The 16,814-nt window shown below is 42.8% G+C and overlaps 1 protein-coding gene and 1 pseudogene across 2 annotated transcripts in view; one reads left to right on the top strand and one right to left on the bottom strand.

The window, feature by feature from the left end:
• Nlk (nemo like kinase) overlaps nt 1-16,273 on the top strand; it is a 130,428-nt gene extending 114,155 nt beyond the window's left edge. The window contains exons 7-11 of one of the 2 annotated variants that reach the window (XR_001779914.1): nt 17-118; nt 8,514-8,600; nt 10,990-11,208; nt 11,877-11,970; nt 14,466-16,273. Coding sequence is in view for 1 of the 2 variants with exons in the window: in NM_008702.3 (NP_032728.3) it covers nt 17-118; nt 8,514-8,600; nt 11,010-11,208; nt 11,877-11,970; nt 14,466-14,520 (537 nt within the window). In the remaining variant the exon portion in view is untranslated. The remainder of the gene's footprint in view (nt 1-16; nt 119-8,513; nt 8,601-10,989; nt 11,209-11,876; nt 11,971-14,465) is intronic. The other variant, NM_008702.3, reaches the window with a different exon arrangement.
• Gm17235 (predicted gene 17235) lies at nt 6,089-7,204 on the bottom strand (annotated as a pseudogene).
• Nucleotides 16,274-16,814: the final 541 nt, after the last annotated feature.

The following is a 16,814-nucleotide window of genomic DNA, read 5'->3' as shown; positions in this document are numbered from 1 at the left end:
TCATGTTCTCTTGCAGTTGGATTTGATCACAGATCTGTTGGGCACACCATCACTGGAAGCAATGAGGACAGCTTGTGAAGGTGCTAAGGCACACATACTCAGGGGTCCTCATAAACAGGTAAAGAGGGGAAGTCTGTCTCTGGCAGCTGGCCCCAAGGGAAGAATTTCTATCCCAGAGATGTTGCTTACAGGTTTTAGATATATATATATTCATGGACACATAGACACAAACAGATATCCTACAAGTAAGATCACTGTTATGTGTATATGACCATAAATAGTAAATGGCATGTGGCCATGCCCAGTACTATAGGAGAAATGCGTGTTTTTATAGCGCCATTGCTTATCAGTGACAGGTGACCTCTTGGTGTTACCAGTATGTGGGAGGAAGCTCTGACTTAAGTGCATGTGAGTCAAGATACCAGCTCCAAACACTAAGCCCAAATAACGGTCGGTGTCTCTTTGCCTTGCAAGGATGCAAAGCAGTTGCTGTTACTCTTAGCACTAGCGTCACATTAGACCCCATTGTGGTCAGCAGTATAAAGAAGGGCTGCCCGATTCTTACTAATCAATATGACTTGCAACCTGCCAGATCACTGCTGAGAAAGCTGGGGTGCTTTTTATCTGCTCTCTTGATTAAGCAGTGTTCCCTGCAAGCACTATCCTAACCCCCTTTAGAGGAAAGTTAATGATGTGAAGAGTGAGTGAGGGAGGAGAATGCTTTTCCTAGACACAAGAAACAAGCAGAACCAGGAAGGCTTGAGCAGGACTAGCAAGGCCGGCCTCCTCAGCCAAGGCTACACAGGAGGCAGGAAGGAAGGTTCTCAGACACTGGCTCAGGCCAGGGAGGAGAGACAGATGCTTGTGGGTTTTTATTCATATTTGTTTGCTTATTTTTGAGACAGGGCTCTGGTTATCTTTAACTCACTGTGTAGAGCAAGTTGGATCAAATTCACAGCAGCCCACCTGGTTAAGCTTATATTTAAAGAGCCTCCTTGTGGGTATATCCTTCAGTTGTATTTTGTTCAAAGTATGAAATAGTTTGAGACCCTGACATCCTTAGAAGAATGCAGTAATTTAAAAAAAAAATTATGTTAAACTATGTGTACGTGTCTGTGGATGTGTGCACAGGTTTGTAGGAAGCTGGAAGCAGATACCCCTGAAGCTCAAGTTACTGAAATTTATGAACTACCTACCCATCCTAGGTTTCAGGAACTGAACTCAGGTCCCCTGCAAGAGCAGTACTTTCTCTCTCTCTCTCTCTCTCTCTCTCTCTCTATCTATCTATCTATCTCAAGATTTTATTGTATGAATGAAGCTGTCTTTAGAGACACCAGGAGAAGGCATCAGATCCCATTACAGATGGCTGTGAGCTACCACATGGTTGCTGGGAATTGAACTCAGGACCTCTGGAAGAGCAGTCAGTGCTCTTAACTGCTGAGCCATCTCTCCAGCCCCAAGCAGTACTTACTCTTAACCACCCTTAACCATCTCTCAAGCTCTCAGGAATTCAGTAACTATTAACCAAGAGGGGGCTCTATTATAGGTGAAGCTAACGAGATCTGCTATGCTATTTATTTTCAGGAACATTAGTCTCACTTGTTAGTATCTTATAGTAAATGTGTCCTTGAAAATAGAGTAATTTTCCTCCTTTATTGACCTCATCAATTTAATAAATCTACCTGGTCAAAGATAACCAGTAATGAACTGTGAAGATCAGACACCCTGGTATCATTTCTCTATAAAGATTTTAGCAATTGCTAGTAGTTATCAGCTAATTAATTCTCTGTCAAAGTGTTAATGTGACTAAACAACAGTCTAGAGGGCAGGTCTTCTACATAGCAGGATGACAGTCTAGAAGGCAGGATCCAAGATGTTCCTGACATGTTTAAAACAGCTTGACAGTGTCTTACTGCACCAAAGTCACTGTGTGCTCCTTTGAGCACTCTGGGCTCAGAATGAGCTGGCTTTCTCATTTAGAAAAAAAAAAAAGAGCACAGCAGCTGTGGAAGTCTAGAGCCCTCGGCTTTGTCTGCAGCACTGTCCTGTGCTCCAGCATGCAGGAAGTGGAAAAGAGGATTGTGAGTGGAAGCCAGGTTGGATACCCATCCACAGGCTCAAAAAGAGACTTCAAAAGCCTAGATTTTTCAAAGGAAAGGAAAGGAAAGGAAAGGAAAGGAAAGGAAAGGAAAGGAAAGGAAAGGAAAGGAAAGGAGGGAGGGATATTATTTTTGCAAAAGAAGGGGGTAAGAAAAACTTAAAAGTTCGTTTTTAAGTCAAATAAGCTTAAGTTAATCAATTCTATTGGAATCCTTTCTTATACATTTTTACATGGCTGGCCTCTTAGTGAGTGGTGGGTACCTCCTGAAGTTTAAGGTTTTGCTTACCAGGTTGATTGTTGGGTCGGCTGAGAGGAGTACCACAGTAAACATTGGTCTTGCTATCAGAATATTTGCTATTGGAGAGAAAGTTGGTAGGTGATGCTGCCCACAAAGCTTGAGCTTTCTCATTCTGGAGCCTCGGCTTCGGGAGCAATCCCCCAGGCCACTGGTTTGCCTGGTGTATGCTGTCCCTGTGTATGAGGATCTGCCACAGGCAATTGACTATAGTATACGGACTTCCACTTTTCCCCTCCATTTCAGGAGCTGGTGTTGATCTGCATTTGCTAGGTGATCTACATGCCACCGCTGAGTTCTGGCCTGCTCTCAGTCCCCAGAACCCATATGGTAATAAGAGAAAATTCCCTCCCAGTAGTTGTCCTCTGACATCTACACATGTGCTTTGGCGGCAGCTCCCACCCACCCACATACATACATGCACAAAATAATAAAAATGAGTGCCCATGAGCCACTTAAGTTTTGGGGATCCCTTCCTGGCTGCAGGGAACTGTTGCTTTACTCTCGATAAACTTTCCTTGTTTGCCATTCAAAAAACATAGTCTTACTATCATTAAATTATTATAATTGGCTTAGCTAAAGAGATAGCTCAGTGGTTAAGAGCACATATCAGTCTGGCATAGGGAGGGCCTGACTTTAATTCCTAGCACCCATGTCAGACAGCTCACAGCCACCTGTACCTCCAGCTCCAGGGAATCCAGTGCCCTGTGGCTGGTCTAGAACTTACTATGTAAACAAGGCTGGCCTCAAAGTCATAGCCAGAGTTATGTAGGGAGAGCCTGTCTCAATAAAGTAAAGTAAAATAATCTTTTTATATTATTACAATAATTAAATAATAATAAGAATAATTTAAGGAGAACATGGGATAGTGTCTGTAACAAATGAAGCACTTATAAATAGCTATTAAGATTAACACTAGGGCTGGCGAGATGGCTCAGCAGGTAAGATCACTGACTGCTCTTCCAGAGGTCCTGAGTTCAAATCCCAGCAACCACATGGTGGCTCACAACCACCCATAATGAGATCTGATGCCCTCTTCTGGTATGTCTGAAATCAGAAACAGTGTACTTAGATATAATAATAAATAAATCTTTGGGTCAGAGTGAGCAAGGACTGAGCAATCAGGGTTGACTAGAGCAAGCAGAGGTCCTAAAATTCAATTCAATTCCCAACAACCACATGAAGGCTCACAACCATATGTACAGCTACAGTGTACTCATATACATAACTTAAATAAATCAATCTTAAAAAAAAAGATTAACACTAAAGCCAAGCATGTTGGCTCATGCCTTTAATCCCAGTACTTGCGAGGCAGAGGCAGGCAAATCTCTTTGGTTCAATGCCAGCCAGGGCTATACAGAAAAACACAGTCTTAAAAAACAAAACAAAACACAACAAAGATTAGCACTAAAATAGTTTGGGAGGGGGACTATTCTTTTAAAAATTAGGCCTGCTTATAATCCCCACACTGTGGAGGTTGAGGAAGGAGCTTCAAGAGAGCTCAAGGCCAGTATGAGATGTGTATCAAGACCCTGTGAAAAATGCATTTTAAAAAAATAACAATTGTGTTATGCTGGATATATAGGCAGGCACCTTTAACATGGCAAGTTCCAGGCCAGCCAAGAGTATTTAATGTGACTCCGTCTTGGGGGAATAAAGTGAGCAACTGAAGTTTATCACTAGAAACACAAAGATGGTCCATTTACAGAGAATCTATTATGTCCAGCATTTTAAACAAGAAAATTGTATTATCTCAATTGATATAGAAACAGCCTTTGTTTCAATCTCTTTTTTTTTACTTAGCATAATAAAGAATCTTTATAAAAATCTACTGAGAAGTTTTAAGTGAATTCTCTTAAGATAATAAACAAGACAGAATGAGATAGAACACAGCAGGAGTCGCATAAAGTCGATTGCATGCACACTGCTGAGTGTTCTGAAAGACTCACACTTAGTGAAGGTGCTTATGCATATTGGAGGTCTTGAAGCCCCATCTTAGTGCATCTACTCTAGGTTATTTAATAGAAGAATATATTTAGACTTTTAGGGTAATTTATTTCTTTATGAGTGCCCTGCTGTATGTACATCTGCATGCTAGAAGAGAGCATCAGATCCCTTTACAGAGATGGTCATGAGCCATTATGTGAGTGCTGGGAATTGAACTCAGGACCTCTGGAAGTACAGCCAGTGCTCTTACCTCCTGAGCCATCTCTCCAGCCCCAAGGATCCTTTTTTTTTTTTTTTTTAATGTACATATGCCTGTGCATGTTCATACATGTGCTGTATGTTTGGGTGGATATACATATATGCATATGTATGAGTGCATATAGAGGCCAGAAGACAACCTCATATGTCATCATTAGAAACTCTTGCCTACCTCATTTGAGAGAACATTTCCCATTGACTAGAACTCAGCACTTAGTCTAGACTAGTCTGACTGGCCATTGTGCCATTGGGGTTCTTCCGTCTCCACCTCTATGGTGCTGGCATTAAGAGAGCACAGAATACGACCCTACCCAGCTTTCTGGAGTTTGAGCTCATAATCTCATGCTTGCAAGGCTGGCACTTCATGCTAGCCTTCTGGGGGACAGGCCTAAAAACTCAACACAAGTTGTTTCAATTTTAAGTAGAGTTGGGAGTTACCGAAGAAAAATCTTTAATATAAACTTTAAGCATGAGGGTCACAAGACAAAACACATCAGAGAACATGGATGTGGACTTCTCAGAGAAGAGGTAAATCAACAGATGGGCTTTAGTTTGAAGTATAAGGAGGAAAACTGTGTTTCGGTTTGATTTTTCTGTTGCTGTGATAGATACCAGGACCAAAGGCAACTTGAAGAAAGGAATCATTTCATCTTACAGCTCCCAGGTCACACGGTCCTTCTCTGAGGGAGGGCGGGGCAGGAACTGAAGCAAGTGCCAAGGAGGAACGCTGCTTACTGCCCTGCTCCATGCTCCCTTTACCCATCTTTCTTATGCCACCCAGAACCTGCCCAGGAGCGGTACCACACACAGTGTGCTGGGCCCTCCCACATTAGTCAACAATCAAGAAATTGCTGCACACAGGCTCACAGGCCAGTCTGAAGGCAGTCCCTCAGATGAGCTTCCTTATTCTCAGGTGTGTCGTGTTGACAACCAACATTAGCCATCCCATTAGTCTCTTTAGTTCTTAGTTAGGCTTCTTTTAACCAACTACTCCAAGTTAGATGAAAACTGTTAGTAATAATTGCTAACAGTAATTAGAAGTTTGCTATGAATGTGTTCTGAGACTTGTCATAAATACTTCTTATATTCTACTCATAAAAATACTGTTATTACTACTAGTATTCCTTTTTGTCCATGTAAGAAGGAGGATTGCATAGATTAATTGATAATATGCTTTAGGTTATAAGCCCAATCTGCAAAACTAAGTTTCTTTTTTTCCCCTTGTGTCTAAAGTAAAAATGTTTTATTCATAATAGTACACGAGAGCCAAGTGTCTGATATCTCAGATGACATGTCCAGCTCCCAGGAGTGTTCATTTCCCTGATATAAAGGAGGGAATACAGGGAAAGCCAGGCAGTGCTAAGGGTCTTCATCATCCTCCCCTCAGGGAGAAACTCAGGTCCATTAGTGCCAGGCTGGTTCTCTAGATTGTTAGGTCGAGCACAGGTAAGGCCACTTCTGGGTGCTGCACTGTGCCAAGCCCTTCAGTTGTGTCCACTGCACAGGCACAGCAGCACCCACAGTCACCCTTGGTATCCTGCTGGATGTAGTACTTCCTCTTGAATTCAGGTCTGATTTTCAACATGTCCACCTCACTTTAGGAGGCCATACTTCTAATCAGGATCTTTTCTTGATTCCTCTTGCCCTTGATGAGTCATACAGCCAGTCAGCAAAGTACAGCGGCTTGTTCTGTATGTACTGGACCAGGTTCAGGAATGCATTTTCCAGGTCTCCTTTAACCTACTTCTTTTTTTAAAATTTTTTTAAGATTTATTTATTATATGCATGTGAGTACACTGTTTTCAGACATACCAGAAAAGGGCATTAGATGGTTGTAAGCCACCATGTGGTTGGTGGGAATTGAACTCAGGACCTCTGGAAGAGCAGTCAGTGCTCTTAACTGCTGAGCCATCTCTCCAGCCCTTGACCTACTTCTTGATGGTCTCCAGCATGTCATAGAGATGGCACACAGTGGTCTTGGTCAAGCTGCTTATCCACTTGGTGACATCGGTTCCATTGGTCTTCAACCCAGTGTCAGAGAGCTCTCAGGCATCCTGGTCAGTCAGGTTGTAATCACTGACTGAACCATCCTCTGCTCTTCTTCCCTTGGCAAAGGCAGCCCTCAGCTTGCAGAAGCCTCCAGGTGTGTTGGAAATGGCATCCTTCTCCAGATTGGTCTTGTATGTCTCCTAATACAATCTGTTACTCTCCAGCAGCCCCTGGTTGGTTCTTGAGCAGATGGTCTCGATGAGGAAGCCCTCAATCTGTCCCCAGGCCCTTCCCAGAGGCTTTCAGTGCAAAAGCATCGTACTGGGCAGGTGTCTTCAATAGGCCTGAAATCTGTCTCCAGGTAGCCAGATAAGACTGACTTCAGCACGGATAGGTGAAGGCAATGTCCTGTTCCTGCACATTGCTGTGGTTAGTCAGAATGTTGACGATGCTGACCTCAACCATTCGTTTGGTCTTGACACCATCTCAAGGTTCAGAGCATCCCTCTTGGCATCAAATTTGGTGTAGGCTTTAACTGACCCACAGGCACTTGTGGGTATGGAGTGATCACCCTCTAAGCTGAGCTTGCACAGGGTTCTCTGAACAATAGACATTAAAAAAATAAAGTAAAATCTGGCCCAGGCACCTAGCACTGAGAGTTGACTCCAGAAACAAAATGAAGTTTCTTGGCCAAGCGTAGAGATGCTCATCTGTAATCTCAGCACTCCAGAGACAGAGGCAGGAGAGTTTGTAGACACAACAGGCTAAACATTAATGAATGGCCAGCTTTCTTATTCTAAATAATAAAGTCAGGAAAGAGGGGGAAAGGGTTGGCTGTGTTGGCCTGGTCATTCTATTGCCTGTCTCTGGTGGGGTTTAAACTATGAATCTATCCTGGGGCCAGGCTTGGTCCTCAAAAAATAATGTTACTCAGTTGGCTAAGTATGAGTGAGGTGCCTGTCTGTGAAACTGGTAGAAGAAAATCCAGCCAAGCAAACCACAAGGCTTGAGAGTGGAAGAATGGTTCACTGTAAGTCAGGGGTTCCGGGCAGGCAAAGCTCTGCATAGTATTTTTATTATATTGTGTTTTTTATAACTTAGACTCTTAGCTGTAGGAAAGCTTAGCTTAGTAAAGCAGTCCTGTCTCCTGCAGGGACCGTGTCTGACCTTCAGCAGACTCAGGGTAATTGAGAGTTTGTTCAGGAAGAGTTTTCCTTTGTGTGACCCCAGAGTGCATCCTGCTATCTACCCAGTGTGCAGCTAATGCACTGGCTAAACCACATGCCCTTTGCTGCCAGCTAAAATCTAAACCTCTTGATAGTTGGATGGGAACTAAAGGAACACCCTCCCAAGACGCTCCTTCAGCCAGGCACGGCCACCTAGAGAGAGCACTCATGACTTAGCACTTAGAACCTCACACCCAACTTACTTCCTACATTTGATGTCCATAACTCTGCATGAGGTCAAATTTTTAGTGTCTTTTTTCCATCTTTAAGCATGTTTGTTCTTCCCTTCTTATCAAAGCCATCTGATTTATTGGATCACTTTTCATTTGTCAAGACTTTTTGTCCTCTGCCCTACTGTGCTGTTGATGTACTCTGGCCAGATAAAGTCAGTGAGAGTTCCCTTTTGAAGCTTGATGAGTGTGGCGAAACTCATTCCCTTTGAGGTTTTTGTTTGTTTGTTTTTGGAGCTGGTGTGAGACACAGTCTTACGGTGTAGCCCTGATTGGCCTGACACTAAGTAAACCAAGCTAGCCTTGAATTCACAGAGATCTACCTGCCTCTCTCTCCTGAATGCTGAGATTAAGTCATGCCACACCACACCCAGCTCACATCTTTTTGAACTGGCTTGCTACAAATTAACTGTATTACATATATAATACATAAGGCTTAACTATCTGAATTTTCTGCTCTCTTACAGCCATCTCTTCCTGTGCTCTACACCCTCTCCAGCCAGGCCACACATGAAGCTGTTCACCTGCTTTGCAGGATGTTGGTCTTTGATCCAGTAAGTACTGCTAACTTTTATGTGTTGTTATTTCTGTTACTTTGTGTGTTTGAATATTGTGCCTGCCTGTTTATCTGTGTACCGCATGTGTGCCTGGTGCTCTCAAAGGTCAGACGAGGGCATCAGATTCGGGCAGGCAAAGCACTGCATAGGATTTTTACAGTTGAATTGGAGTTACAGATGGTGTGAGCCACCATGTTGGTGCCAGAATCTAAATCTTGGTCCTCTGCTAGAGCCACAAGAATTCTGCACTGCCAAGCCAGTGCTACAGTGTTATGTTTAAAAAACAGAAAATATTTTTATGTTTATTAAATAAATTTTAAAATACTACTCTAAGAGAAGCATTCTGGCTTCTTTTTTTTTTTTTTCTTTTTTTTAATAAATCTTTTTTTTTTTCTTTTTTTTTTTTTTATTATTTATTTATTATATGTAAGTACACTGTAGCTGTCTTCAGACACTCCAGAAGAGGGCATCAGATCTCATTACGGGTGGTTGTGAGCCACCATGTGGTTGCTGGGATTTGAACTTCGGACCTTCGGAAGAGCAGTCGGGTGCTCTTACCCACTGAGCCATCTCACCAGCCCAAGCATTCTGGCTTTAACTAGACTAGCAGAGTCAGTAGTGACTGGAAATAACAGATTGCAGCTCTTATTTGTGTTCCCATGTTATCTCATCCTGTGGATGTTTGAGTTTTGACATTTTAGACTTAAGCAGAGCTTATATGAAGAGCTAGGAGACATTGCCATTCTTATAATCTTGTTATCTGTAAAAGGGTTTGACAACAAGTTAAACCAAGAGGAAATTTTTTTTATTGTTTGAAAATCATTGTGTGGCGTATGGGATGTCTCCTCTCTGGACTGAGAGTGTAGCTTCTCTGAACCTCTTTCTGGACTTGATTGTTCTGGACTTGTACACAAACTGCATCATGATGTCTGCTATTTATTTGTTTATTCGTCCAAAGATCATTTATTATTCATATGTGTTCCAGTAATTATTGTCAAAGAAGATTTAAACAGAAACCTTTCAAAAGGGAAATGTACTTGATAAGATATAAAGAAATCTCTAAATATAAAACATAGGTATTTAAAGAATTTTTTTAAAAACCCACACAATTATAGACAGTAAAGCTACCTTGATCTCTGATAATAATACAACATCTTTCTTTTTTTTTAAAAGATTTATTTATTTTATGTTATTATATGTGAGTACACTGTAGCTGTCTTCAGACACTCCAGAAGAGGGCGTCAGATCTTGTTACGGATGGTTGTGAGCCAACATGTGGTTGCTGGGATTTGAACTCAGGACCTTCGGGAGAGCAGTTGGTGCTCTTAACCACTGAGCCATCTCACCAGCCCAACATCTTTCTTATATATTAATCAGATCCACATAATTGTCTTTAGACAGGACCATAGGAAAATTATGAGAGCTGGGTGTGGTTGCACATGCCTTTAATCCCATAACTTGGCAGGCTCTGTGAGTTCAAGGCCAGCCTGCTATGAAGTCCAGAACATCCAGGGCTTTTTAGAAAGACCCTGTCAGAGAAACATACAGAGAAATTAGGTACAAAACTTGTTGAGTTTGAACCAGGAGTGATGATAAATACAAATAAACCCAATTTGGCTTTCAGGGTAAAGATGGGGTTTCAAGGTCCTCTTGAGCCACATGTGAGTTTGAGGCCACTCTGGCTACATGAGACCTTAGGCTAGTGCCACACATCCTGGAAGCAGGGCTGAGTGTCATTGTCATTGTTCCTGTTGAACCCACCCTAAGTCCTCTAAGATCCACTTTCCCTTCATCATCCACTGAGCACCGAGGAAGAATGATTTTCCTTGAATTTTTTGCTGGAGTGTAAAGTTCCTGGGTCAGTAAGCAAGACACTCTGGTGTATTAACTGTTCTGATCAAAAGGCCTCCAAAGCCAGAAGATAGGCAGCCACTTCTGGTCTCAGCCTGGCATTCAGACTGCTCCCTCCACTAACTCCTGTGGCTTTTGGGTATACTTTGCGCTGTCAGTGTATGTTCAGAGAGAATGAAAGTTCTAAGCAGCCTTCTAAAGTTGACAATGTAAACACATCCCCTCTAAATGCTGACACTTCCAGAGAGTGTAGCCTGTTGTCTAAAATGCAATGCGTTCCATATTTAAATGTCATGATATTTGTATTTGGGGCCCTATGTTCATCTATTTCAAGGTAGGAACTCTGCAGATTTTTAGTTGAAGAGCATTTCAAAGTGGCAGCTATCCTAAGTCTACTCACTCTCCAGCCACCTACCCCTAAATTCACTTGGCCCCTTTACCCCCTTATATGTGAAGTATTACCTGTGTATTATGTAACTGTCTTGTGGAAGATTCTACATGGACAGCCATGCTTATCTGTAGTGTTGATGTGCTGGTCTCTAAATTTGATTTCAGTCAAAAAGAATATCCGCTAAGGATGCCTTAGCCCACCCCTACCTAGATGAAGGGCGGCTGAGATACCATACGTGTATGTGCAAGTGCTGCTTTTCCACCTCAACGGGGAGAGTCTACACCAGTGACTTTGAGCCTGTCACCAACCCCAAATTTGATGACACCTTTGAGAAGAACCTCAGCTCTGTCCGACAGGTTAAAGGTGAGCACCTTTGACACCCAGTTAGACAAGGTAACTAGTGACATCTTTGATTACATAGCCAGGGATCGAGTCAGAGGCTCGCCAGAGTTGCCCAACGTCTTATTTCAGCTTTGCACGTAGCTATCTGTGCAGAGCATGTGTGCATGTTAAGAGAATGATGATTTAGCATTATATCCAGGGGAAGATTAGCCAGAGGAATGAATACTTCATTCCTATTCCAAGTTGTATGAGTATGACTCATAATATACTGTATCTGCATTCACTGAATGTCATTCTTTATATAACACGTGACATTTTTCAAAGAACCTCAAAGTCACTAGAGAGAATGGTGATGAGAAAAGGGGAACTCTGATAACTTACCCTGAAGATGAAAAAGGCTCACTCCCTGGGGTGGAGTTTTGAGGGCATCTTGGGTTTAGGAGGCTCTCCCCACCAGTGGAACTTCCAGCCTGTGTAGTGCCTCTGGGGGAGTTCTTGTCTGTTTTTAGCAACACCCATCATTTTGGCTTCAGAAAAAGTAGAACTTGATTTGGACTGATAGAGGGTATGTGTGTGATTTAACTATCCCAGCAGGCCGCCGTGTTCAGACGCTGGCTGTGTTAGCTGGGAATCTACACTGCCAGCCTGCGCGTTGGCAGTGGAGTGGATGGTGTTTGTTTTCTCCACAGAAATTATCCACCAGTTCATTCTGGAACAGCAGAAAGGAAACAGAGTGCCTCTCTGCATCAACCCGCAGTCCGCTGCCTTTAAGAGCTTTATTAGGTAACTACGTCTGTATGTAGCTCTCACCACTTGGAAGTAAAGAAAGGCTGGTGTGATTTTGATATTCAGCATATTTCTGTTTTGTTTTGTTTTGTTTTGTTTTATTCATTTTGCATGTATGTATATGTGTGGATGCTCAGAAGTCAGTTCTCTGCCTGCACCACGTGTATTCTGGGGATCAAACCTAGGTCATCAGTCAGAGTTGGTGGTTAGCACCCTTTCTTGCTGAGCCATCTTCCCTGATTCTGCTTTCATTTGTTTGTTCAGTTTTTTAAATTAATACAGATTTTTAAAGTTCAACAGAAGCTGGGCATGGTATCACATGCCTGTCATCCTAGCATTTAAGAAGTGGAGGTGGGGCTGGAGAGGTGGCTCAGCAGTTAAGAGCACTGACTGCTCTTCCAGAGGTCCTGAGTTCAATTCCCAGCAACCACGTGGTGGCTCACAACCATCTGTAATGGGATCTGATGGCCTCTTCTGGTGTGTCTGAAGACAGCTACAGTGTACTCATATATATTAAATAAATCAATCTTTAAAAAAAAAAAAAGTAGAGGCAAGAAGGGAGTTCGAGGTTAGCCTGGGCTACAGAGTGAGTTTAATCCTAGGTTACATGAGACCTCATCTCAACAAACAAACAAACAAACAAACAAACAAACAAACAAAAACGTTCAATAAGAAGTTGTTGCTGTCAGTGTCTGGAGCCCAGCTCCCATGGTGAGTTTAGCAGTTAGGTTTTTCCCAGAGCATATACGGTGGTATGTGTGGGGCCTTGACTGCGGCAGACAGCAGTTAGGAGTGTGATCTCGGTGCTTCCATCTGCTCGCCCTCTTGATAATACAGCAAGAACACTGGCAGTGGGCTTCAGGGTTGTTATTGTTTATTCATTTGGGTTTTCACTGGATAAACCCTAACGAGCCTTGGTTCTGAGCTCCTCCAGCCTTGGTCTCAGCACTGTGGCCCAGGCGCGTACTCCTGTCTGACTCCCTCTTTGCCATATGTTTGCATGTTTTGTTTTGTTTCTTTAAGACAGGGTCTCACCTTGTAGCCCAGGCTATTCTCCTTTCCCTCTTCCTGCCTCAGCTCTCTGAGTAAGCCTGGATAAGTGGGAGGAACAGCCAAGGGACTGTGATTCTAACCTGGATTCTAGCAAGCTTCATTCTGTTTGTCTCTCTGTTTCCCTTGTTTCTCCTTACTGGAGTCCAGTGGGGAGACAGAAACCACTTCAACAATGTGGGGAGATTTTAATAATAGGGATTGCCAGTCAAGAGAAGATGTCTAACTTCTAAAGAGCAAAAAAGTGCCCTTTAGGGGAGGGAGTCTTGCAATAACAACTGGACAAATGTGTAACCCCTTGTGGACCAATAGATTTAAAAACAAAAACAAAAACCAAGCCAGAAAGTGACCTCAGAGGTCCCGTCCCCAGGGGCCTCTTTGGAGAGTGCCTGTATCTGCAGGAGCATACAGCATGAGGTGGCAGGAAGTGTGCCCATCAGTAAGTCGTGCTGGGCTACAGAGGAACTTGGGGACAAAGATGGTCCAGAAGCAGGAAGGGAAGCTGTAGCCTGATGTTCCGGTCTGCAGTGCCCTCCTGCACTCTCTGTTGGCAAATGTGAACTTGAAGCCAGGCAGCAAAGAACCACAAGCAGATCTGACTCCATTTTCTTGTTGAAGGACACCCGACCCCTTATCTGTCTCCCTTTCCTTTCCCCAACTCCCTACTCTTTCCTTTCCCCACAGCGAGATAGGTAGGGCCTTCCCTGTGTTGAAGCTGCTGTCGGACCAAACTGTCTATGAGATTAGTAAGAGCAGTTGTCTTCCTTTTCTTCCGTTTTCTTCATGTAGAAAGATGTTGTTAACTTGCATTTTGACTTATCTGTTTTAAATTACTTCAGTGTTTTCCCAGAGCACTCAGTGATCCAGGTGATGTGTTTAGCGCCTCCCTTCCAGGTGCTAGTCATTGTTCTCCCGGGCCTGGGAGGAGAGTGCTTGCCATCCCTTTCTAACTAGCGACCCTAGACCCTGCCAGATCTGTGGTAACAGCTGCTGGACCCTGGCTCATACTGCACCAGTAATGCTCGCACGGCCCCTTCAGATAGGTCCCCACCCACCAATACTAGTTTGAGGGGCCGTTTCTTAAGGGCATTTTCTGATTGAATATGAGAAACCTTATTTATAACAGCTCCCCATCACTTAACATCATGAAGTAGGCTCCATGGATGGCACTGTACATATATTACCTCAGTTATTTTCCACACCACTCTGAGGTAGGCCACAGGATCCTTCCCACTCCCACTCAATATCGTGGCCCTCTCCCATCCCTGAAGCTCACTGCCTCGCTCTGGGTAACAGATCCCTAAGTGAACGGTTTGCAACCAACTCAGTGTAGATACAAAAGCACAGAAATGCTCTGCACAGGCCCCTCCTAAGCGGGGAGGGTTGCCAGGTGGTAGTGGAGTGCCCTGTCGCACTGACTCCCAGTCTCCCTTTCCTTCCAGTTCCACCGTCGCTCAGCCGTCTGAGATGCCGCCGTCTCCTCTGGTGTGGGAGTGACTGTGGAAGACACTGTACTACTGAAGATGTAATGTAGCTTTCACTGGAGTCTGGGATTTGCAATTCTGGAGGGTTAATCATGCTTGTACTGTAATTTTACTAATGAAGTTTTAAATTAACAACCACTACTTGTATGATATGAATAATATTTAGAAATGTTACTAGACTTTTAATCTTGTAAAGTGGTTGTGCTTTTAGAAGAAAAAAAAATATTTTACCCAGAGTTGCACATGGTTAAAGAATTCAGTGCAGCTGTTGCGGCTCACCTCAGAACAAATGAAAATTGAACCAAATTTGGGCATTTGGGGTTTATGTTTTTATTTTATTATTATTTTTTTTAATGAAGTAAGATTGTTCACATGTATACACTCAGACACAGAGGACAGTCATACATTTTGATATTTGAGCCATTCCTAAAGATTAAGGGTTTTCTAAAACTAAAGAATCTAGAAAGCTTGCCAGTGACCAATCATGGAGCCTCGTGAGCTAACTGTGGCCGCGCCTGGGGCATGGGCAGGAGGGGCCACCTAATGATGAAGCCAGTGATTGGCTTCTCATTAGAGCCGTGCTGGTGGTGTGTGCGGTCTAACCTCCAATGCTGTGCGTAGAAAGAATGAGTTTGTGGCTAGGAGAAACTAACCCTCTGTTTCCCTTACCCGGTATAAATATATATATACATATATATATTTAATCTATTTTTATTAGAAGTTTTTCTGCTCTTTCTTACATAAAAAAAAAAAAAGACCCAAGCATGCATCTTTCATGTATGTAAATAATTCATTTCTGGGCTAATTTCAAAAGAATCCCAACACTGCTGTATAGAGAACTAGCTTGCACATTTTAGGTCTGTGAAATTCTGTGAGACTTTTCCTGCACTGGACAGTGAAAAATAATAAATAAAAGACAAAAAGAAATTTTAAAAAAAATTACAGCCACAAAGGCACATAGGGAATCATGTCAAATGTGTTTGTGTCCTTAGGCAAAGCTGTGGGAGTCTTGAGATGTCACAGTAGTAAATAACTTATTACTTTTTTGACAAATTCTTTTTCCTGCTGGAACACTGAACTCTGTGCATATGTAAATATGAGCACCAATCGAAGGCCTCTACCTCCTGGAGTTACACAACTTGGCTTGTTACCTCCACACGCTGATGATGACTCTTTTTTTTTTTTTTTAAGTTCAATGTGGAGACTTGAAACTTGAATGTCCCTTCCAACTTTTATATTAAAAATAAAAAGACAAGAAAATTGAAGAGCGTTTTTCACCTGTACGAGGAGTACTAACGGATCGTCTTAAAACTGGTCTAGGAAAAAGCTTGGTGTGTGTGTTACGGACAATTAACTGTTAAAGTTACTGTAAGTTATCTGTATTTAGCAGAGTATTTTCATCTTGAGTGATCTGAGCTGAATTTGAAGACTATTAAGTTATATTTGGAAGTTTTAACTTCAATGAAGTAATTATTTGCTGTGAAAGAAACAAACATTGAATTACTAAACAAAGATGGTGCAATATCTTTGTTGTCGTTGTTGTTGTTGTTGTTTTTATGAGGCTCCTGAGAAGCTACCCAACCGAAGCATTTCAGTCCCCTTGACTGAGCATCAAAAGAGCCCGAGAAGACACTGGTGTGAAAGGTTGGTGTGAAAGGTACAATCTCAGAGGTCGGTCAGTTACCGTGGCACACTTCCTGGTCACTTTGTACAATGTAGATTTGAAGTACAGTGGTGAGAACATTAAACGTGACATTTGAAAACAATACGTCGCTGTCTTATTTCCACTCCTCCCATGGCTTGCTCTTCAGTACAGCCTCTGTCCTGTCCTGACTTTGCAAAGTCTGGAGACACATGCTGATGTTTCTACTCTTATCTTTGAGGAAATTACTTGTTTGTTTTTAGTTCTTCCCAGGAAGTTAAGATTGCCAAGAATGTGTCAGAAGCTCGGTTAAACCGGCATCAGAGGCAGTTGATCTAAACATATCCAGGAGGACATCTTGTCCTCTGGTGGGATCTAACCCTAGTATATGGGATTCAAAGAGAGTAAATGAGGGGGTTGCTGTGGCTAAAGCAGGCTAGATGAGTCATGTGACCCTCCCTCCCGCTTTCTGCTTCACGGCCCTAGAAGCCCTAGCTGCTTCAGCTGAGGAGGAAGTCAGGGACTTGTTGCAGTTTAATTCAGACCAGAAACTACACCGCCTAACTTCTTGTCCTGAGCTTGGACAAAATAATATTATATTGTTCTTTTTGCCCATGCTGGCCTTGAGCTCAGTACACAGCCAAGGATTGCTTTATAATGGGGAT

The sequence above is a fragment of the Mus musculus genome, chromosome 11 (genome assembly GCF_000001635.26).
Source record: "Mus musculus strain C57BL/6J chromosome 11, GRCm38.p6 C57BL/6J".
In the NCBI taxonomy this organism is placed as follows: domain Eukaryota; kingdom Metazoa; phylum Chordata; class Mammalia; order Rodentia; family Muridae; genus Mus; species Mus musculus.
Note: the sequence above shows the minus strand (reverse complement) of the source record. Positions and strands in the feature narration are given on the sequence as shown.